This window comes from Bos mutus, chromosome 17 (assembly GCF_027580195.1).
Source record: "Bos mutus isolate GX-2022 chromosome 17, NWIPB_WYAK_1.1, whole genome shotgun sequence".
NCBI classification, from domain to species: Eukaryota; Metazoa; Chordata; class Mammalia; order Artiodactyla; family Bovidae; genus Bos; species Bos mutus.
The window spans coordinates 16,667,459-16,691,729 of record NC_091633.1 but is presented as its reverse complement, the minus strand read 5'-3'; the positions used below and the strand labels follow the sequence as shown (position 1 = coordinate 16,691,729).

General features: G+C 46.8%; 1 protein-coding gene across 8 annotated transcripts in view; it reads right to left on the bottom strand.

The window, feature by feature from the left end:
• The window catches only part of CCDC60 (coiled-coil domain containing 60), a 177,229-nt gene that overhangs the window by 39,740 nt on the left and 113,218 nt on the right, over positions 1-24,271 (bottom strand). For 5 of the 8 annotated variants that reach the window (XR_011467445.1, XR_011467442.1, XR_011467443.1 and 2 more), the window contains 3 exons: positions 17,640-17,810; positions 8,335-8,442; positions 563-670 (listed from right to left, as the gene is read on the bottom strand). Coding sequence is in view for 1 of the 8 variants with exons in the window: in XM_070386131.1 (XP_070242232.1) it covers positions 563-670; positions 8,335-8,442; positions 17,640-17,810 (387 nt within the window). In the remaining 7 variants the exon portion in view is untranslated. Of the gene's footprint in view, positions 1-562; positions 671-8,334; positions 8,634-17,639; positions 17,811-24,271 lie in introns of those variants that run through there. The other 3 variants (XR_011467448.1, XR_011467447.1, XR_011467446.1) reach the window with 3 other exon arrangements.

Here is a 24,271-nt window from a genome sequence, read left to right as displayed (position 1 = left end):
GAGGGCAGGAGAGAACCTAGCTGTGCTGGGTTGGGCTGGGATGGCTGGCCAGCCAGTTTTTGTGGTGTGAATACTCTCGCCCTGGCTGACTGATTTTGAACTTCCCACATGTCACTGCACGTGGAACTGGGGAGAGATGCTGGGAGGGTGTCCACATGAGGGTTCTCACTGCTGCAGTTTGGACCCAACAGGATAGAACTCCTAAAGCAACCTACTACTGCTGCTGCTGCTAAGTCGCTTCAGTCGTGTCCGACTCTGTGCAACCCCATAGACGGCAGCCCACCAGGCTCTGCCGTCCCTGGGATTTCCAGGCAAGAACAGTGGAGTGGGTTGCCATTTCCTTCTCCAATGCATGAAAGTGAAAAGTGAAAGTGAAGTTGCTCAGTCATGTCCGACTCTTCGCAACCCCATGGACTGCAGCCTACCAGGCTCCTCTGCCCATGGGATTTTCCAGGCAAGAGTACTGGAGTGGGGTACCACCCCAAAAAAACAGGAGAAGGACGGGGGAACCCACAGGAGCTTCTGCCCTGCCAATCACCCAGGTAGAAGGGTTGAGACCTACTTGGGATTCCAGCAGGTGATCACAGGCTTCATGGTATAGTGGCTGTGGTCAATAGTCAGGGCCTCCAGGAGCCAGTGGAGGACGCAGAGCTGGCGGAAGATGGGCTCGCTGCAAAGACAGAGGGCAGGAGCCCAGGGGCATCCTGTTAGAGCAACATTCTTCACAACGGTGGCGACAGAGACAGGACTTGTGCTGGCTCCTGGCTGGAGAGCTGTCGCCAGGCTCTGGGTGTGTGGCACTATCTCCTGTGCACAGCAGTAAAGTTTTGCAATGGGCTCCTGAGCTATGTTTTATGCCCGTTTTTACAGGTGAGGGATCTGAGGCTCAGAGGTGGGGGGCTTGTGCAGGTCACTGGGCCAGGTGGCAGAACCATGATCAGACATGAGATGACCAGTTGCTGGGAGTCGGCATGCACAGCAGGAAGGGACAAAGGAGGGGCCCTAAAGGCAGAGGTCTTGACTCAGGCAAACAAGAGGACTGAAGGAAATGGACATCCAACTATTCATCCGATAAAAATACAATAAATATCCTAGCAGTGTCTGAAACGTCTGGCAACACAGGGAAACTAGTGTATTTATCGTACTTCTTCCCTTCCCCCTACTCCAGTTAACAACTGGACTCACTGCTTTAAATTTATAAATCCTTTGCCCCCAGATGTAGCTGGATGTTGAGGAAAACCACACTGAATACATTATTTGGAAGTGTAACCAAGACACTGTTTAAGAATAGGTCTACCCCATATTTTGTGACTGGGGGCAATTTGTATCACGATGAGCCGGACACTGAGAAGGACACTTGACACACAGGGTTTGTTGTTGCTGTTCAGCTGCTCAGTCGTGTCCGACTCTGCGACCCCATGGACTGCAGCACGCCAGGCTTCCCCGTCCTTCACTACCTCCCAGAGTCTGCTCAAATTCATGACCATTGGGTCAGTGATGCTACCTAACCATCTAACACGGTATTTAATTCTCCCTAAACCCTGCTGGGTATAAATCATATACGAATATTAGAGAAGAGGAAACGGAGGCTTAGTGAGGGGCAATCAGTGTGCTCTGGGTCACACAGCTTGCTGCTGACAGAGATGGGATGAATATCCTATTTAACGCCACCAACAGCCCTATAAAAGGGCGCCTCTACACCATCCTTTCTGCAGACAAGGGACTTGGAGAAGCAAAGTGAGCCACCCGAGGTCACACTAGGATTGGTGAGGGTTTGAACCTACATCTGTTTAATCCCAGAGACTGTTCTTTTGTGGACCTGAGCTCGGTTTAAGGTGCTGGTTTGGGCCCAGTGCAGTGGCCACCCTGAGCAAGGTTGGCACAGGGTTAATTCACTGCCTGCATTCTTCCTGGAAACGAGGGGGAATCCTAACTAGCCGCCCCTCCTTGCCTGGTTCCTCCTCTTACACTAATGCGCCAGATGCCTCCATTAGAACCTGTGTAAGTGCTCTTCTCTGAAACTGCTCCTGGCTTGATCGATGCTCCCCAGGGTTCCTGCCTCGTGCTCAGAGGGGCATGCAAGCATCCACCCTCCAGCTTCCAGGAAGGCCTGGCTCCCGAGGTGGAACCTCAGCCCTGGGGCTCAAGTGTGAGCTGGCCCAGGGGTATCCCAGAAAGTCACTCAGCTTGCAGGGGAGCTGCTTCCAGGCACCCCACTCACAGCCCCCATGTTCTGGGGTGGACGTGTCCACAGGTATTAGGAAAACTAGAGTCAGCAGCGCTCTCTCTCTCTCTTTTTCTGCTAAGCCCCTTCCTTCCTTTGTTTCCCTTCTGCTTTAAAGAAACTGCAAGTCCACAGTCCTCCTCCCCTTTCTCTTCCTCCCTATACCATCTTGATCCCCAGGGTAAGTGCATGTTGGCAGCTCTGGGTGCCAACAGTAGCAGTGGCTGTGCCATGTGCCTGACCCTGTGCAGACACCCCCTTTTTGTTGCAGCACAGGGGGATAAGGAGCAGGTGAGCCTCCGATTCATTTCTGCGAAGGACAGGAACAGGCACAAAGCTGGCCCTTTCCTTCCCTTGCTTAAAATCTTCAAACTCCCTAAACCATCTAAATGCATGATGTCCCCCTCCATTCACAAGCTGAAGTCCTAATCTCTAGCATCTTAGACTGTGACTGTACCTTTAAAGAGGTGATGAAGTTAAAATGAGGCTATTAAGGTGGGTCCTAATCCAATCTGACTGGTGTCCTTATGAGAAGAGGAGCTGTGACACACAAATACTAGAGCGCATGCTCACAGAGGAAAGACTATGTGAGGCCAAGGAGAAAGGACTCAGGAGAAACCAATATGTGGGCACCTTGGTCTTGAGCTTCCAGCCTCCAGAACTGTGAAAGAATACATTTCTGTTTGGGAATGTTTGGGCCACCTGGTCTATGGTGTTTTGTTATGATGGCCCTGGCAAACCAACACCCCTTCACATGGGAGAGACTGTCCCCCTGCTCAGCCTCGAGTCTCCCTGCCCACACTGTGCTGCCATCTGCAGCCTGGTGCAGTTCTGCTCAGTAGCACAAGCTTGCCGTACTCTCTCTGCACTGTGTTGAAACCCTAGCTGTGCCATCTACTAGCTTTGTGGTCTTGGCCAAAGTACTTAATTTTCCTGAGTCTCAGTTTTCTCATCTGTATGATGGTGGTAATCATTCCAGTGAAGGTGAGGTGAGGCGTTCAGCACTGTTCTGTGCTCCTGATACACACTCCCTTTCCTCCTCCTCTGCCTCTCAGTGACTGGGTCTCAGCTCAGATGTCACCTCCAGCAGGAAGCCTTCCTTGATTTCTCTAGCCTCCTCTCTCTGAGGAGGTTCTGAAGCCTCCCTACCCTTCCAATGTGTCCCTTTGTCCGTACACATTGTGTCCCTGCTGCCTCATAACTGCCTGTTACTTGTCTCCCCAGCCCACAACCAGCGAGCTTCAGAGTACTGTCTACCACAGGCACAGAGTAGGCTCAATACTTTTCTGTTACTAAATGGGATATGGTGGGAATAAACTGGTTTGGATCTGACATTTTCTGGAGCTGAAAATCTGGGCACAATTCTTATGTGTACAACCACAGAGGTAGCAAAGGAGAGTGGCAACAACCAAAAAAGACAGTAATAGTAAACATGTCCCAAAGAGCACTTACTCTGTGCCAGACACTGTTTTAACTGCTCTACATCCACTAATTAAAGTCATTCTTGTAACAACACTTTGAGGAAGGTACTATCAGTATCCCCATTTTTCAGAAGAAGAAACTGAGGTCATGGAAATGACCCAAGGTCAAAAAGGCAGCAAATGGCAAAGCTGGAACCTGAGCCCCGATAGCTTGGTTACTGAATCTGTGTTCTAACCATCAACACAAATTTGATGTCTCTTGTTACAGGACAGAGCCCTCCCTCCCTTTTCAGCAGAACAGGATTTCACCCAAAGGGTCTGGACCTTTTTTTTCCATTTATAAAAAGTGCCTTAAAAAATGCGTGCACAAATGTTTACAGCAGTTTTGTTCATAACTGCTCAAAATTGGAAGTAACCTTTAGAGACATATGGATAAATAAACTGTGGTACAACCAGACAATGGACTGTTATTCAGTGTTAAAAAGAAATGGGCTATTAAGCCATGAAAAGCCAAGGAGAAGTCTCAAAAGCGTATCACTAAGTGAAAGAAGCCAATCTGAAAAGGCTACACACTGCATGCTTCCAACAACATGATGTTCTGGAGAGCACAAAACTACGGGCAAAGAGGTCAGAGGTTGCCAGGGGCTGGGGGTGGGAGAGGGAAGGACAGGCAGAGTAAACAGAGGATTTTTAGGGCAGCGAAAATACTCTGAATAATACATGAATGGATGGATACATGTCGTTATACATTTGTCTAAACCCACAGAATATATACCACCAAGAGCAAACCCTAATGTAAACCAGGGGCTGTGGGTGATTGTGAGGCGTCACTGTCGGTTCATCAGTTCTATCAAACAGCCCACTCTGGCGGGGGATGGACACACTGGGGAGGCCGGGCAGAGGGAGCAGGTAAGTGGGAAATCTCTACTTTCCACTCAATTTTACTCTAAACCGGAAACTGCTCTAAAAAAAATCAGGTCTTACTGAAAAAATGAAGTGTCTCAAACCCAATGATCTCTCATCTCACATGCAGCAAAACAAAGAGACAGAAAGAAAGAGTCCCCAGAAACATGCTCGATAGAAACTGTTCCTTTTTTATAGTGATTGCCTGTCAGGTCAAAGCACAATATCTTGAATGTTATCAAATTTAAAAAGAAAGCATTTATTTTCTTAAACGTGGGGCATAATAGATGGAAACGCTAACCAGGGTGCACAAAGCCTGCTTCTAAAATCCTAGTGGTCAGAACTCTGGGAGAGCTCCCAGGGGTCCGTGTACCTGAATAAGCAGCCCACTCTATTGAAATGGCCACACCAACCAGAATACAGTGGGCATCTACATCCCTGAGAAGAAAGCTATGTTTTGTCCTTTTACTAAGAGAAATCAGAAAATGCATATAAGGCACCCCATGCTGACTGTCGAGGGCAAACCAGGAGAGTGGCTGCAGGCACAGTTGCTTAGGAAGGGTTGTAAGGACAGTCCAGTCAGCTCTGAGAGGAAAGGACGGGCTCTCCTCTTTCCTGCAGACAGCATCTCATCTCTCTCTCCCTCTCTTTTTTTTTTTTTTAAGATAAAGTATCCAGTCTTCCTTGGCATCATTGAACTGATCCCCATATAGTCATTTTAGAATTTTCAGCCGGTTCTGGGATCACTCCTATTGGGATTGAAATCCACCTCAGCTGCTGTGAAGACTTGGAATTTGAGAACTGACCCAGCAGGCTCTGCCCAATGCTTTGTGGTACAATGATGATAAAATTGCCTGGATTCTCCACCCCTCTCTGCATCCATGTACTTTACAGTGTGATCTGGTATCTCTCACATCAGGAGGTAGAATCTTCATTTTCCTCGATCCCTTGTATCTGGGTGTGCCTGATGTCTTGTTTGGCCAGTCGGACACAGTGGAAAGGTCCTTGGGTCCATTCTGAGCCTAAGCCTTAACAGGCTTTGAGTGCTCAGGCTCTCGTCCTTGGAGCCCTTCCTGAGAGCCATGGAACAAGTCCAGCTAGCATGCTGCATGATGACAGTGATGGTCCCTCCTGTCACCCTAGCCACCAACCAACCAACAGACCTGGGTGTGAGGCTGCCCTGGATGGGCCTGCTGCCAGTTTCCCACACACATGCAAGCCCAGCCTGGACCAGCGGAACTGATCCGGACAAGCAGACCCACTCAGCTGACCTGCAGACTTTGAACAATAAACAGTTGCTCTTTCAAGCTACTCTACTTTGAGATGCTCTGTCATACAGCAACATATTACTGTTATAGTCTTCAAATGCAGCCAGAGCCTTTTAATAGCCAAGGAAGAGAAGGCCTGCAGCCTTCAGTCTACTGCAGGAGTGTGTGCCTATGTTTGCAAATAAAACTTTATTGGAACACAGCCACATCATTCCTTCACTGTAACTTTCACGCTGCAACGACAAAGTACAGCCGACCCTCTGCATCTGTGGATACAGAGGGCTGACTATACTACTCCCATTTATATTCATAAAAGACATGAGCATCACAGATTTTGGTATCTGCAGAAGGTCCTGGAACCAATCCCCCACAGATACCTGTCTGCAGGTGCCAGAGAAATCATCTGGTCTGCAAAGCCTGAAATATTTACTGCCTGTCCCTTTTCCCTCTAGGAAAGAGGTTGCTGATCCCTGTTCTAGGCCATAACAAATAACAGCCACCACTGTGATCGTCACCACTACCATCCTCATCGTCCCACAAACTTGACACAAAGGTCTGATTTTAAAGTCAGGAGAATTTTGTGAGAATGTTGTGAGAATTTTGGCAGGTTCTGCCTTCTCTCTGGGCTTCAGTTTCCCCATCTAGCACTGAAGGAAGATGAGCAAAAAAGTCCAGTCACTTCTGCAACTGATGTAAACCTCTATTTGCTCAGATCAAAGGAAATGGATTTTGGGACCCAGGAATACGTGTTTTTCCAGGCATTTCCTTACCTTGCCATTCCCCTCACCCAAGTCCTGATCCCCAAATGATTCAGATCCAAGTAAAAGCCTAAGAACCATTGATTTACACCATTTGGGTTCAGAAGCCTTGTCCATGGAGAGACATATGGAAGTATAAGTGTTTCCAAGGGTCATTATGAGAAACTGCAAAACTTACTTTTGTAAAGAGATGTTTTGAGAGCATCCAATTGAGGCAGCCAGTTGGAATGTCCCTAAATGAATAAGTCTGTGATGAAACCAGTCATAATATCCATCAAAGGGAGATAGGAGAAAAGTGGGGAGGGGGGCTCATGAAAAGTGGAAATACTAGTAAGGGAGAGGAATGTGTCCAAATACATGGTGTTGATGGTGATAACGACAGTGATGAAGAGGATGGTGATACGGTCAATGGTGCTGGTGATGATGATGGTGATGATGTTGTCAGCAGTGTTGGTAATGGTGGCATTATCCACCCACAAATACGTGCTCTTATTAATGACTTGCCACATTGTCTAGGATTTCAGTCCATTACTTTACTCTATAAGTACATGACACCTGGTAGTCCAAATACATCATGAGCTCCTCAGAGGTAAAACCTTGGGATATACCTTCTGTGTAGTGTGTGGTGGTGAGAGATGGTGGTGAGAGATCAGGCTCTGAAGTTAGACACACTTGGCTTAACACCCCAGTGCAGTGACATGCTGAACTCTGTGACCTTGAGCAGGCTACTATACCTCTCTGAGCTTCTGTTCTCTCATCTGCAGAGACAGGCTAATAAGATACCTGTACAAAAGCGCTGCTGAGAGGACTGAGTGGAACAGGGCCCACCAGAGCAGTCGGTAGAGTCATTTTTACTGTGCATGCCTTTGGGACCTAACAAGTATTTGACAAATGAGCAGAAAGAGAAGTCTAGAATCCACTGCCCCATGCCCATTGCCCTAAAGCTGTGGTTCTTACAGGAGGGGCTGGGGGTGCCTGTGTGTGATTGTGCCCCCAGGGGGATTTGGCAATGCCTGGGGACATTCTGGTTGTCAGAGCTGGGGAGGGGGTTGGCTACTAGCATCTGGTGGGTGGGGGCCATGGACGCTGCCCAGTATCCTACATCCTACAGCGCACAGGACAGTCTTTCTCAACGAAGAATTATTTGTCCTTGAATGTCAATAGTGCTGAGGTTGAGCAGTCTTGCCTTAAACTCTGTCCCTGAAATCTCCCAGTTGAAAAGGGCTAACTAGTGAGAAAGGAAAAGCTGGGCTGAGAATTCTCTGGAATAAATAGGAGGGAATGAGATGTCAAGGTTTTGGAAAGCCTGAGTATTCCCTGGAGGGTTGCTGAGCCCCTGTTACACTATGCAATGATGAGTTTGTACCTGGGGTTGGCTCAGACGGCAGTGGGGACTTTTCTGGGAAATAACTACCTGAGTCTTGGGGAAAACGTGTCCCTAGAGGCTCAGGTGAGACATCCGCCAGGCGTGCGTTGCAGATAGATTTTATCAGGCTTTGCAAACTATTTGACATTAGAGCGTCTGGCTTGGTAAGGAATGGAATGACTTGGTCCCAGCTGGATTGCCATTTAGCTCTGAGACACCATGTCTGCTTTCTGTTATTTTTATATGCCACATAGTGTTGCTGGCCCCAGGCTCCCTGTCCCTTTCAAGAGGACAAAGGAATAGCTCCCAATGACTGTTAGCTGGTTGAGTCATTTGACCTTGGCTGCGAATGATAAAACAGTGAAGCAAACAAGCCCGAAGTGAGACTACTTACATGTGGGCCTCGGGCAGCGAGGGCGAAATGATGCAGCTGTGCATGGGGGTGAATGGTCGCAGGATGACTTCAGCCACTGCCTTCTTTGTCTTCTCATCCCCGTATGTGCTGAAGCAGAAGCAGAAGCAGAGCGAACGACAAGGAGCAGTTTTAATTGCCCACATCTTTCGCGAGGGGTTATTTGGCAAATATCACTAGGCACCGACTATGGACCAGCCAGTAATTTCAGCTGGAAAGGTGAAGGTCCCAGATGCAGCCAGTAATCAGAGCATGTAAGACCCCCTTCTCTCATGGAGCATCTATTCTTGTGAACGAGCAGAGAGAACACATAAGATTAGTCAGGCAGCTGTGTGGTACACTGATATACTAGATGAGGGGTTGGATATGTTTTCCTATCCCACTAAACAAACAGTTATGCTATTGTAGGGCATTCAGTCCACATGTTGACTACTTACTACCATGAAAGCCATTGATGATGTAAACAGTAAGTTAATGGCAGGGTTTAAATAAAACTTTATTTACCAAACCAGCTTGGGGGCTCAGGGGCTGGAGTTTGCTGACCTGTTCCCCACCCCCTCACTCCCACTAGTAAGTGATACGTGCTATGGGGAGAATAAAAGAGCAGGGAGTTCAGTAGGGCTGGGAGAGCTAGGGGCTGCAATCTTAAACCGAATGATTGGGGCAGGCATGACTGAGAAGGTGACATTTGATAAGAATTTGCAGTGGAAGAGAGTGAGCCATTCATCCATCTGGGGGCAGAGCCTTCTGGACAGAGGCAGTGACAGGTGCAAATGTCCTGAGGCAGGAGTATGTTTTAGACACAGCAAGGAGGCACGTGTGGCTGGAGTGGAGTGAGCAACAGAAAGAGGAGAGAGGCAGGGATGCAGAGAAAACAGGGGCTTTGCAGACCAGTGTGAGGACCCTGACCTTTTCTGTGAATGACAGTAAAGGATTCTGAACTGAAACAAGACATGATGTGACCTCTTACAGAGGAGCCCTCTGGCTGCTGTTTTGAGAATGGCCGATGGCAGGGGAAGAGGGCCAGGAGACAGGTGAGAAGTGCTGCGATACTTTCAGCTGGAGACAGCATGGTGGCTTGTGCCGGGGTCTGAGCAATGGGGATGGTGAGAAGTGGAAACGACAGGATGGACACAGGGAAGGAGCTGCCTGCAGTCAGTGGTTCTTGGTTGCGGTCCTCTCCTTAAAGGGACTTCTCCCAACCCTCCAGACTGCTGACTCACCAGCTGGATGAATCCGCCGTGAGATGCGGGGATCTCGAACTTCAGAAGTGGGCACAAGTGTGCCCCCAAAGATCAGCCATGACCAGGCACACCTCTTCCAAAGCCCATTCCCTGCCCTACAGGGAACACAGGGGCTTCCTCTGAAGCCAAAACCATCACAGGAAAGGAGGGGACATGATGCTTACAGAGACGTGAATCAGCCCAGACACTTTTCTGAAAAAGACTGCTTCAAAAAGTGAAAAATATCAAGCTACATTTAATAACATAGGTAAGTTTTGTGTTTTTTTCAGCACCATATGGAGCAAGTCATTTCAGTCAGAGAAAACAGTCTTTTTTTACCCTTAATTTTGGCATGCCTGAGTCATAGGGCAAATATTTTTTGCCCATGACCAAACCGAGCCCACAGACACACCTTAATAAGCCTACTGTGTGCATAATGGAATCAGTTGTCTATATTGTAAAACTGGGAGATGTCACACAAAGATGGAGACTGTAAAGTTCTTGCCACTCTGGGTAAGAGGTGGGTGGGGTCCAAGATCAAGACCATTGCCCATCTGCGCAGGAGGTGGGTGCCCCTTGGGTTGCTCAAGACTTAAGAGCCCCTGGCATCTCACTCCCAGCCTGCCCTGCATATTCAGGCTACTTGCGTGTTCCTTTAAAGCCTTGTAGTTTCTCAGCCTGAGCACTTAAACATTGACTGAATCATTGACAGGTTCCCTGATTCATTCATGTCTATCCACAGTGATCAAACATCTCTGTGCTGGGGGCTGTGGGTGCAGTGGTGCAGGAGACAGAAGCAGCCCTGCCCTCTGAAGCTTAGAGCCTCGTGGGGGAGATGGGCTTCACACAAACACAGTTGAGACAAGACTCAGTGGGAGCGTGAATGGTGCTCGGACAGCCCCAAACAGAGAATTTGGCTGGGATTGAGTCTGGGAATACTATCCGGAGGGAGCTGTATCAATTTAGAAATATATGCCCCAAGTCTCTTTCAGTGGGAGGGTGGCTTTATAATATACAGTCCCATTTCTCTGAAATCTTGGCTCTGTGAATGGCTGGGCCGATAGGACATGTCAGAAGCAGCATGATGCCCATTTCTGGGCCCGGGCTCCAGGAACTGGTAGCTTTTCTGTTCTATGTCTTGGGAGGCTCACTCTTAATTCCTAGCCACCAGCATGCTGGCGGGGTGCCGAGGGTTGAGGGGAGGCGGGAAGGCTGTGAAGAGCCTCCTGGTGGCAGAGAACCAAGGCTGCTGGGCTCAGTCCTGGCCAAGCTCAGAGTGACAGGAGCCCCAAGGTGCCACTCACATGGATGAGCCCTCTTGGAAACAGACACTCACTCTGAGCCACCCCAGCTGGTTCTGTAGATGATCCTTCGCCCTGAACCCCACTCAAATGGCAGATGTGTGAGTGAAATAGATGTTTGCTGTCTGGAGTTAATGGGTTTAGGAGTGGTTGCTCACGGCAACAGTAACTGGAACAAAAGTAAATATTGAGCTGAGATCTGCAGGTTGAATGGGAATTAAGTAGGCAGAGGGCGAGGCGAGAGGCCCTGTGGAAGAGGGAAGGTGGGGAAAAGTGTGGCTGGAGGGGAAGCCAAGGGCCAGGCTGTCCAGAGCCTCGCAACCCCAGCTCAGACTTTTCCAGTCCTCATCTTATAAAGAGTGGTGGCCGTTGAGGATTTTAAACTGGCAGCAGTTTACGTTTGGAAAGAAAACTCTGGCTTAGCATGGGGAAAGGAGACGGAGGGAGGCAGAAGAGGTGAAGTGGGAGCACCCACTAGGAATTTACTACCTTCCTCCTGGGACTTTGAGGACAATCCTTGGGTCATAGAGTTAACTAAAGAGTCGGACCAGAATAAGGGGACTTTCCCAGTATGCAGGGGGCAGGAGTTCAGTCCCTTAGCAGGGAACTAAGATCTCGCAAGCCGCAAGGCACACCAAAAAAATAAATAGGAACAGAATCTAGGTCCTCACATTTCCATTTCCATAGGCTCTTAATTCAGCCCTAGAGCTGAGGAAACCACAAGCCAATACATTGATGCTTGCAGTCTTACTGGCTCCACGGAGTCCCCTAGTAGTTTGGAATATGTGGAAATTAACCCAGCTTTTACACTCCTTAATTTCTTGTTTTATGTTTCCTCTCAACTGCAATAATAAGACAAATTCTACTCGTTGTTTTTTTCACCTTTTTCAGCTGAATTTGCAGCTGAGAAATGAGGTCACTGAACACAGTGAGAAAGACTGCGTGCAGGCAGGAATCTTTGGGGACACGCTTGATTTTCTTTCTTCCCTACACAGTTTGTCAGACTTAAAACTTTGGTCTGAAAGAACTTACCCTATGGTCTTAGATCTGGGTGGGGGGTGATGGGGAGAAGGGGGGATAATTCCTTTTAATCCCTTTTACTTTTATAATACACAGGATCAAATACTGTGTTAAAAAAGCAGTTCTAAATGAACACTTGTATTTTTGATAATTCTGTGATTGGAAGTATATTTATAGAACATAGCTCTTAGATGTGAGATACTTTCTAGCCTGCCTGGAAATTGAGATTTTTAGCCATAGATCTGAGGGTTGTAGGTAATTGAGGCCCAGAGAGATCAAATTCATTTCACTGTGTAATAACAGCTAGCAATTACTAGGCATGTCTCATATGCCAGGCTCTATGTTAAGCATTATTTTATTTAATCCTCACAACAAATTTGAGAGCTTGGTGAGGTTAATAAGGGTATAGAGAGAGAGGAGGCTCAGAGTGGCACAGTGACTTGCCCAAAGTTAAACAGCTGTTATGTGCAAAGTTGGGACTTGAACCTCAGTCCTGTGCTCTTACCCACTACTTCATGCTGGTATGGATCATCTCCCAGTGCTATTTTATAACACCTGCCTCCCCACCTGCATCTGATGGCTATGTGCAATAATAGCCTCCAGTTTTACTTTAATAACCAGCACTGCACAGCTTATAGAATCCACTGGGTAAGACATAACCAGACCAATGTCTATGAGAAGCATGATCTCATGCATATTTAAACTTATTAAACTTTAAATAAACCACGTCATGCACACTGAAACATGGATTGGAGAGGGAAGGATTGTGTTCTGCAACCATGGATTAATGACCATGTGCAAACGTTATAACTGAACTATTGAAATGGTCATAGAAGGGTCCTTAACAGAGGCCACCTTCCCCAGTGCCTGTCCGCGTGCCTGTTAATCTGAGAAAAAACCTCTCCCAAAAAAGAGCCACGAGTTCATGCCTTCTCTTTATTCTAGAGAAAGGCTGCCAGCTGGCTAGTGTCACTGGAAATACCAGGCTCAAAGAGTGTCACTGGGCTCTTAGGTGACACTATGGGCAAGATTTGCTCCGAGCTCTTGGGACCTTTACAGAAAGGGTGAGACTCCCTCAGTTCATTGAGTGGCTTTGTCTATCCTGTGTCCCTTCAAGGTCCTATGAGGACACTTCATTAGGGTCCACTGAGTGGCTGGATGGTGGTGGCTCAGGCCATGGATTTCTTGCTTTTCTTTTTTCACTCTGAAAATCACATTTCTGATTTTTGGCAAAAGATAAACACCATCACAGCTTCCTCCTCCAGCCCTGGCCTTTCTAAGCAGGCATGCTGGCTGCAGGATTTCTGGTGGACTGAAACAGCAGGGTATAACCACACTTCTTTTGTGTAAGCCAACAAACTCCCACTGAGTACTGAAGGTCCTGCTCAAAAGCCACATTTTGGGGAATTCTTTCCAGATTTCCTTTCTACCTCCAAAACTGAAGGGGCTGGACACTGTGAAATAATAGAAATATCTGTATGTATATCTATATATCAGTCTCTGCCCCCAGTTCCTGGCACAGAGCTCCTAAAACTCTTGGAATTTCCTAAGTGATACAAGAGCACCGGGAACAGCTCTTGTTCTAATATTTGGTGTTATACCCTGGATCGTGACACAGAGTTCCCAAATCTCTTGGGATTTCCTGGGTGACCAGGGTGTCTTTTTATTCAAATGTGGCAACTCGGAGTGGGCTCCTGGATAGCTTCAGGATAGGGACTGGTTACCAGAAAGACTGAGCCATTAGAAGCTGGGAATTCGCTGGGAAGGGGAGAGGGGCTAGACGTTGAATTAACGACAGTTCATACCTATGTGATGAAGCCTCCATAAAAATCCCAGAAGTAAGGGGTTTGGAGAGCTTCTGGGTTGGTAACCACATCCAACCAACAGGAGGATGGCAAACCCTCCAACTCCATGGGGACAGAAGCTCCTGTGCTTGGGACCCTCCCAGATCTCACCCGATGTACTTTATCTGGGTGCTCATCTGTACTCTTTATTATATAATAAATGGGCCTGGCATGCTGCAGTTCATGGGGTCGCAAAGAGTCGGACAAGACTGAGCGACTGAACTGAACTGAACTGAAATAGGAAAATGTAAGTCGGTGTATCCCTGAGTTCTGTGAGCCACTCTAGAAAATGATCAGACTCAAAAGAGGAGGTCATGAGAACCCTGATTTATAGCTGGCTGGTCAGGTGATAACCTGGGGCTAGTGACTGGTATCTGATGTGGGGGGTCACCTTGTGGGAGTGAACCCTTAACCTGTGGGCTCTGATGTGGGAAGCATCAGAACTGAACAGGATGGTGGGATACCCCACTGGTGTCACAGACATTTGCTTGGTGTGGGGGAAAAGCCCACACATCTGTGTCAGAAGTGTGAGTGTGATCACGGCATGAGAGCCAAGGAGAAGCACACAGGAGGAGTGTTCTCCTCTCCCCCAGGCACACTTCAGGGGGCCTTGGGTGCACCCCGTGGTGCTGTGCTGCAGCATCATGTGTGGTGGGGGCTGTTCCTCCACCCTTTTCACATCTTTGTGCCATCAGAAGGCCTGCATACAGTAGGTCTTCAATACCTAAACGGTTGGCTGTACAATGAGACTGGGCCAGGGTCGAGACTGTCCCCCTTTCTCACCCCTACACTTACTGGGGAGCCAAGATAAAGGTCTAAGACTACAATGCACTAAGGGGCCATGAATATTTTACTGAAGATCTTGTGGGGAAACCAAGAAATAGATTTACATTTCTCACGCATGTGTGCTTAAGTCATTTCAGTCGTGTCCAGCTCTTTGTGATCCTATGGGCTGTGGCCCACTGGGCTCCTCTATCTATGGGATTCTCCAGGCAAGAATATTGGAGTGAGTTGTCATGCTCTCCTCCAGGGTATCTTCCTGAACCAGGGATTGAACCCATATCTCCTCAATCTCCTGCATTGCAGGTGGATTCTTTACCACTGAGCCACCAGGGAAGGCCTTACATGTCATACTCTGAGGTAAAACCTTATAAAAACCCTCATTAGGTATCTCTGTTCTCACCCTGTGATGGCTGCCCTTTCACTCTTCTCTCTTCCCAAGGGTCCCTTCTCCTCACACCCTTGGCCTGTCTGCTGAATGTCCCCATTCTATCTATCCGGGAAGCCTTTGTGCTCTTCCTCTGTATCTGTGTGTTCATCTGAATACCCTTTGCTCGCCAAAGGCAGCTTCTCCTTGGGATGCTCACTCCCTGGAAGGTATGGGGGCGGGGGCTGTAAGTCACAGATATTTTCTCTCCTCTTAAATAAATGCACAAATGGTGGGCTAGTTTATTTAGACCAACCCTTTGCTTATAAATAACCAAAACTGTTGGACAAAATATTCTTTTTAATAAAGTGTCAAAGAGCTGACAGCAAAGTGGGAATCTCTTAGCCAAAACTGGAGTGAGACTGGAGACCACTAGAAAGGTGAGGCAGCCTGAGTGCTGCTTTGGTGCTAAGGATGTTTGTCAAGCTATGAAAGGTTAACTTTCGTTCTGACAGTTTCACAAGGCAAGGGGGATGGAAAACAGAAGTCTGTACAAATGAGGAATCAAAGAGGAGAGAGACCTTCCTTACAATAAGTGTGGTTCCCAAGGGGCACATTTTCAGGGGGAAGATGACTGGAACTATACCAGCCCCTCGTGGTCCACACTCAGGGTTCCCAACAGTTACAGGGAACCTCGAGCTTTAAGAGGATTGGCAACCACTAGTGTCCGGCCTGACCCCCCACCCCGGCTCCAGGGCCTCCCAGACGAGAACTCCCTTTATTCCCCCTTCAGTTGAAATTTACATAACATAAAATGGACTGTTTCAAAGGTTGCAATTCAATGGCATTTGAGCCAGTGGTTGTACAACCATCACCTGAATCTAGTGCCAAAATACTTTCATCAGCCCCAAAGGAGACACTGCACCCAGTAAGCAGCCACTCTCTATCTGCCCCACTTCCTCAACCCTTGGTAACCACCAGTCTGCTTTCTGTTTGGGATGAACCTCAAAACTTTATGGTAAGTGAAAGAAGCCAGACACAGAAAGGTCCCGTACCGTGCGATTCCACTGACAGGACTATTGCTTTTAAGAGGCACACATTCATATTTCTTTATGTTAATAAGAGGGCTCTCCAGTGGAGTGGTAAAGAATCCACGTGCCAACGCAGGAGACACAAGAGATGAGGGTTCAATCTTTGGGTCGGAAAGATTGGGAAGAACAGAATTTGGGAAGTGGTTCAGAAGAAAGGGACTATCTGCTGGGGATCCCATTTCCTTCTTAGGCACCAGCGTGGCAACCTGGGTTCCTAAAGCCAACTCTGGCACAGTAACTCTCAACCTTGGCTCCACATGGGAATTCTTGAGGGAAGCTTTGAAAAAGGCTATGTCCACACCCCCAGAAAGTCTGATGGAATGGGTCTGAGAAGCACCCAGGTGACTGATGTGGAGCCAGGGCTGAGCCCATTGCTTTAACAGGACAGTGGGTACAGTGGCAGGCCATTTCTATCCCATATATTGGGTTGATCAAAAGTTCATTCAGGTTTTTCCCATAACACCTTATGGAAAACTGGGGCCAACCCAACACTTCCTCTCTTCCTGCTGTAGCATTTCCTTCCCATCCCTGATTTATGCCTTGCTCGCTCTGCCCAAGCGAAGTATCCCTGGAGCTTGTTTCTGCAGAATGGCAAAATCCATGAATGTTGGTGTTACTCAGTTTGGGACTTAGGGGATGCTTTCCATAATTCAATAATGGGAATTATGAGAGCATCTCTAAGCCTCATTCCTAATCTCTAAAAGTGAAAAGAAAGTGAAGTCGCTCAGTTGTGTCTGACATTTTGAGATCCCATGGACTGTAACCTACCAGGCTCCTCTGTCCATGGGATTTCCCAGGCAAGAGTAATGGAGTAGGTTGCCATTTCCTAATCTCTAAAAGGGGAGATCTATCTCATAGGAACATTTTGAAAATTTGACAGAAAGATGTGCACAAAGCACATGGTAGACAGACACCCATTATAAATTGTGATTATTAGCATGATTGTTATTGTTACATGATTGGGTATTTCATAATGTTCCAGTCTGTTGATGGTCCTCTCCAAACCAGAGGAGAGATGTTTACAAAAAGGGGGAGGCTACTGTATTCAACAAACCACAACAAACTTTTTTTTTTTTTGGTTCACTTGCTTTGGGTGGAAACTAGGATCTCAGGTTTCAGGAGAAGGTCTAGAACAGGGATATTGATCTGTAATGAAACAAAGTAGCATACAAACACAGTATGGGAACTCAAGAGAGTCCAGAATGGATTTTGGAGGTGGTGGGGCTGAAATCCGGGAAGCTGCAGGAGAGGGTGGCATTTAAGCTGAGCTTGTAAGGATAAGGGATAAGTGGGACTTTAGTTGGGAGAGGATGTAGTAGGGAACAGCATTTAAGGCCCAGGGAACAGCATAAGAAAACACCTAGAGGTAGGGATAAACCTTGGAAGAAAAGGGAAAGAAGCACATCTGGGGACCTGCAAGATTTCTTGGTTAGCTCTTGGCTCTGGATACTAGAACGGACATGTGTAGTAGAAGATCACTGAATATCTGAAGGTGAGGCTGGCGAAGTAGGTTGAGTCAGATTGAAAGAAGTCATCAGACACCAGCCTAAGAAGGGGCTTCCCATGCGAGACAGCTGCCACCCCTCAACCCAACCAGTCAGTGTTCCTTCTCAATGGTCCTTTCCAAGGCCACGGGGCTGCAGCGACAGAGGTCTACTTACGGCAGAACCAAATCCCCATACTGGATATCTGACAGCCTTTTGGCTGGTTGGAATTTATTTCTTTCTTCCTCTTTTAGTTTCTCCAGTTGTTGCTGCCTCTTTTTCAAGGCACTCTCCTCCTTCAGGATGGTGAAGTATCCACGGCCAATCTTCACCCACTGAATTAAGGTGCTGAAGAAAAGAAAGAGGGAGGAAGATGGGCTGGCTATCAAGGCAATGTCTTACTATCTTGGGACTGACAGTTAACTGAAGGACACTCTCAGGCCCAGTAGCAGGAGACTTCCTGTCTTTAGAATTCCAAAGTCACAGAGTTACTTACCCTAAGCTTGAATTCTACCAAAGACCACCTCCTACCAAAGACCTTGAACAAATTATCTAACCTCTCCAGGTTTTGGTTCCACCACTCAACAAATACTTATTGAGTGCCTGCTATGTGCTAGGCACTCTGCTAGGTACTATGAAATGAGAATAACAATTCACACCCTTGAGGACCGATTTAATTGGCAGTATTTTTATTTGTTTTGTTTGTCATGGTTTGTCTTAGATTCCTCGACATGTGGTATTTGAGTTCCATACACGTATGTCACTGGAAGGTCACTGGCAATCTTTTCCTAAGTGTAGACCCTGCTTCTCAACTCGTACACTTTTCTGAATTTCTACGCTACATGCCACATTCTTAATCTCTAAAATGGGGTTAATCATAGCATCTATCTCATAGGAACAATTTGAAATTTTCACAAAAATTTGGCAGGCGAGGATCAGGTGTCATCTGTCCAGCCACGTTCTTGTCACAGCAAAATAATCTCTCAGGTTCCTCATGCATAAAACTGCACAAAACCAAATGACTGTGAAGCCAGATTATACATAACTGGCCCTGAATTGTCCATTTGGGGTTTTTAGAGATGCAAGCAGTTGATGTGAGGTGGAATTCACATTTGAAACAAAAATGCTCCTCTGTTTCACTTTCAAGCTTCTGAACCCACTCATCAAAGAGCACCCTGAGATTGCCAGATAAGCTGATAGGAAAACCCTAACCATGTGCAACCCTTCAATTCCACAAAAGAGGATTTTCTTGATGTGGCACAAACAAAGCAAATGCAGAGCTAATCTGGGAGCTGGGGCTGGCATGACAGCAAACGCTGTTTCATGATTATGTTACTTCATGGAGCCTCTTTGCTCAGAATTTGGTTCAGAGGTCAAGACTGTCACCATACACCCAGCACAAAGGTATGAAATGACACAACTCACATTGTGAGGCTTTCTGGGCAGAGCAGGGGTGGCTTAGGGTTTTGTGGGAGTAGGGCTGGGATGACGGGTCCTTTGTGTGGGGACTGAACGTCTCTCCAGCAACAAACAAGGAGCACCTTGGGTTTCTTATTATAAGGCTCACCCTTGACGTGGGGCAGAGGGAAGGGGGGTTGGGCAGCTCAAAAGCATCAACGGTCACACAATGAAGTCAGAAGAATGGAAAAGATGGTGGAGAGTAAGATGAGGAGATCACCTGCCTCCCCACAAACTCATCAGAAGATGGAACTCCTACAGAACCACTTCTAAAGGACAGCTGAAGACCCCAGACCTCCAAAAAGGCAAGCCAACCTCCTTAGAAGGAGAAAGCAAAGCAATATTGTAAAGCGATTATCCTTCAACTGGAAATAAATTTCAAAACAGTGAAGTCAGACCCGTCATAGCACTAATTCACACCCAGTTTCAAATGTGTGTGTTTGCCTAAACAGTTGCATCATTATTAACTATTCAACAAAGATGTACTGAATACCCACTGTGCACCAGGAGCTACTCTAGGTGCTGAGATTCAGCAGCAAACAAAACAGCTCACAGCATCCTGGTCCTCACAAAGCTCCTATTCCAGGGGGTGGAGACAGACACGAAACAAAGCAGTGAACTGCAGGTGACACGCTAAGTACTGGGAGGCCTGAAGCAGGGACAAGGGAGAGTGAGAGACAGGGCTGGTGGAAGGGTTAGTGCCATTTCCACCGCATGGTCAGTGAAGGCCTGGATGCTTCTGCAGGCCAAGGAATGCCAAAGATGGCCAGCAAGCCACCAGAAGCTAGGAGAGCGGCATGGAACAGAGTTTCTCTCTCAGGAGTCAGAAGACACCCATCCTGCTGATCCCTTGATCTTGCACTTCTAGCCTCCAGAACTGAGACGACACATTTCTGTTGTTTAAGCCACCAAGTTTATAGTCCTTTCTTACGGTAGCCCTAGCAAACGAAGTACAGTATGATCACATATTTAAACCTACACGTGGAACAGCCTAACTCTTTGTTTTCTTTGACTGCGAAGGTTTAACAAAATTCTTATAAATTTTATAAGTGACAGGCTGATGGTCCACACCACAGCAAACAAAAGGGGCTTGAGTATCATGTGCCAAGCCCTGAGCCGACACTGTTTTGCCTCAGAGTCTGTGCTAGGCGGTTACAACGTGTCAAGTTCTGTTCAAGCACTGGCATTACAGTGAAGGACGCATCTTCAAAGAATTCACAGACTCCACCTCTACATCTAAGTTACCTCATTTTTACTAAAGTAGAGATTAAGAGTTTGGCAAGAAATTTATTTGACTTGTTTATGCCCTTATTCCAAAAAGGATTAGGGGCAGACAATTTAAAAAGTGAGAAGGGCAGGAGACGTGATGAATAAGAAAACAAGATCAGGTAAGACAAGTATCAAATCTCATGACACACGAGCTAGTACACAGATTTGGCCCTGAGCATCCTAGAAGCCAATGCAAAGAGGGAAACACAATCCCTCATGTGATTCCCAATGACCATGAGACATTGAAAAGCTGTTTGGGTAATGGCTAGCCATTCCAGGTGGAAGAGGAAGAGATTTCTTTCAAGGATCTGAATAAGGAGGACACTGTGAAAAGCCAAGTCTGCAATACACCTCTGGATGTGGGTATTGAAGAATGCCTGTCTTACTGGTGAACTCCCAGAAGAGACTAGGGGAGTTGGTGGTGGCCAGTTTGAGGAATCTAGCAAGTTTTCTGGTAGAATTGCAGCTTCTGTCAAGCAAGGCAGCCAGACTCCCAGCTGTTAGATCCTCTGGAAAGAACTGGTTGAGAGATGAACAGAGGTGGCCGGGGGTAGTGTGTGTGTGTGTGTGTGTGTGTGTCTGTGGTGATGGTTGGGGGGAAGTGTCTGGGCCCTCAGGTCAGACCCACCAGCCTATTCTGGGAACTTCAGGACTGTGGGCTGTTCATTCCACGTGCTGTGAAGTGCACCCCTGCTGCTGTGGAAGCCCATTTAAAACTGCTTAATATTTTATCAAATTCTTGTTTAATTCCCTTGCATGTTCCCTCTATTTTCTTCATCATTATTGCTGATTACTAGGCTATTTGCGGGAAGGGAGGTATTTGCAGGGAAGAGCAGTTTCCGCCTTTAAGTCCGCTCACCCAGTGCCTCCTGCTCACTGCTTCCCACAATGTAAAACTCCCCCGGCTAACATTGCAAGAGGAGTGATGGGGAGGCAAATAATTAACTGCATCAGGCAAGCAGAGGAAGAAGCAGATTATAGAATGGAAAGTTTCCTCCATCCAAAGCCACTTCCTCTTCACTGATGCAGTGGAGAAGGTTTTTACATTTAAGGGACATACGTTCTCTGTACGGGAGTCTGTGTGAGCTGATGAATGAAAAACATGCAGTATGACAATAGGAATAGTCTCCTGGGGCTCAGTTGAGTCAGACTGAAGGGGCGGGTTTCCCTCCAAACACCTTCTGACCTGAGAGCCAGTGGATGCAGTGCTGAGGCTTGGAGGGGCAGCCTCTGGATGGGGTGGGTCTCTGCTACCTGCTTAGGCAGATTTTAAAGCTCTCTGAACCACAGTCTCTCCACCTCCAAATGAGGAAAAAAGTCATTCCTGCCTCCAAGGGCTGCTGGGAGGGTTAAATGAGACAGCGGATGTAAAGAGCTTAGCGTAGTGTCTCGTACCTAGGACTCAATGATGGGGTACTATAATTACTACTGTCAACTCATTGAGCAGTCCTGAGAGGGTGATGTGATCTGCTGTTAAGAAAACAGAAGGAAGAGTTAAGTGAACAATGAGGGTCATAGTGGCTGGAAAGTAGCAAGCAACGGTTGGGAACCCCCAGGGCTGATTCTGGGATTTCTCTCTCCACCTGCATATGCTGCAAACACCAGACTATTCAGTGGAGAGCTTTAAAGCTTCAAGTTTATGTATCTCTGGGCTGTTCTTATTGCACAGGGTTCACCTGTAGGCCCTCAGAAGAGAAACTGGTGGCGTACATGTTCCTTCTTTAGGCCATGTGTAATCCAATCCAAGTCACCACCTGCAGCAGATTAGGTCATTGTTCACCAGATACTCCCTCCGTCCCCCCTTCCCCGCTTCCCTACATTCAAGGGTGGAATGTACACCCAGCATCCTGATTTTGAGCTTCACCATGTGACTTCTGTGGCCAATGGGATGTTATAGGTATGACTTGAACAGAAGCTTGAAATAAGCTTGCTCAGTTGGGTCCATGACAAGAACAAAACCCACTATTTCGTTGACCCCAGAAGAATAAAAAAGTTATGGAACAGATCTGAACCAGCTGATCTCAGCCTAAGTCAACCAAATTAGTTATCCCACAGATGTATAAGCAAGGAAGAAATACTTACTGAAAATCACTGAGTTTCAGGGTAGCTTGTTACACAGCATTGTGGTGAAAATAGCTGACAGATACATCATTTGTTATAAGACATGACGTCATTTTATGAACCAAAAGAAGGAAAAACCCATGAAAAGTCAATTAGGACATGACTGTATGTTGTATGTCTAGTACAGAGATGTTAAAATGTGAAAAATGTGCCTATTAGATATGACAAAATATGGCACTGAGAAAATAATGTCTCAGACCTGAGAAGAGATGATGTGGCACAGAACTTAGGGCATAAGGTAATCAACAGCCCCCTCAGAGAAGTATCTATTGATAGCATATCTGATAAGCTGTGCAATTTTCTGGTATTTTCTATGAGATCAATAGTCCTTTCTGGTTGTTAGATTTACCCACACACCTGGCCCGTCAGCCTTGTAACACGACTGGTAATCTTTACCAAGCCATTCCACCCTTGAGTGATGCTATCTAGCTTTTTGCTACTCAAAGTATGGTCCCTGGACCAGCAGCATCAGCAACACCCAGGAGCTTGTTAGAAAGGCAGAATCTTGGGTGTCCCCTCAGACCTCTTGAATAAGGGTCTGCATTTTCACAGGACCCCTAGATGACTCATATACATATAGAAGTTTGAGGCACACTGGTTTAGCTGTCCTATTCCTTTTATTAAAAAAACAACAAAACTCTTGCAGAAAGAAATCTTCAAACTGGCTTTATTAGAAGCCTGATTCCCTTGGTACAAGTTTGAAATAAAACTTTGACCCACACTAGCAGTCGATTCATCTCAGCAAGTTCTTCGAGCATAGCTGTGGCAGCCATTTCTCACTCTCTGAGGGCACTCTGCTCTTCTGAGTCTCCCATTACCTGAATCAGCCTCCATCCCCAGAGCCTTGAAGAAACTGATGGTCATTTAAAACAGACAGCCTCTGTTCTTTTCACACGGGCCTGGCAGGAAGCTGTGGAGTACTGGAGTTAGGAGACAGGGAGAGAAACTCACGTTCAACCTTTCTATTATGGGGGGCATGGGATTAACCACTGCAAATTGCTTTGTTAAAAATTAACAGTCCAGATGTACTTAAAAAAAACAACAACAACACAACTTTTAATGGTATTATGGCTCTGCATCCAGCTGGTTTTCACTCACATTTTCTGTCTTTGCCTGCAAGAAATATGGGACTATAAAGCCAGGAGAGCTTCGACGGGGAAGGCGGAATGACATTAAGATGAACAAACACTCTTGGCAATCTGATTTCAGGAATGTCCTGCTCTCCCAGAAGGGAATTGCCTACGTGGGAAATTTTCACTTAACAAATTTTACTGTTTTCAAATAATAGCAAATAAATCAGTTTCTTCCCAGCTTGTGGAGTCTGAACGCTTAGAGAGCCCACTTTATCTGGCTGGCTCACGTCTTGCTTTGTCAGCCCACCCAGACAGATCGATTTCAGAGGAGGACAGGGCAAACATGATGGAATGGAGGTATCTGAAACACGGTCCTTAAATTCTTGAATTTTGAGGCAACCCCTGCAGACGAATTAATAACGCAGCCCCAGTTCAAATGTGGCCGAGCAAATATTTTGCATTTAAATTCCCGCATTAGAATGCCCTGTTTATACAATAACTTAATAAATCTAGCCTGGCTGCCAAATTGACAAGAAGGTGAGAATCATTCATTAAAATGCAAATGCAATTGAGATGAAATTTGGAATACATTTATTACAGTAATTGAACTTCAGTCAACTGTAGTCACAACACAGATTTTGAACTACCTTTCAGACAAAAGGACATGTTGTATTATCAACACCCACCCCCCTCAAGTTAATATCTTTGTCAGCATGCAAATTAGAGCCAATTCCTGAGCGCCTGTGATTTGCAATGGAGGATTTCACTCTTCTTTACAGGACAAGATTGCCAGAAAAAAGGTCAACTGCATACACAAAAGATTGCTCTGGTAGCATATTGTGTATACGGCAAATTGATTGCAAACATATTCTGAGTGCTTACTGCAAC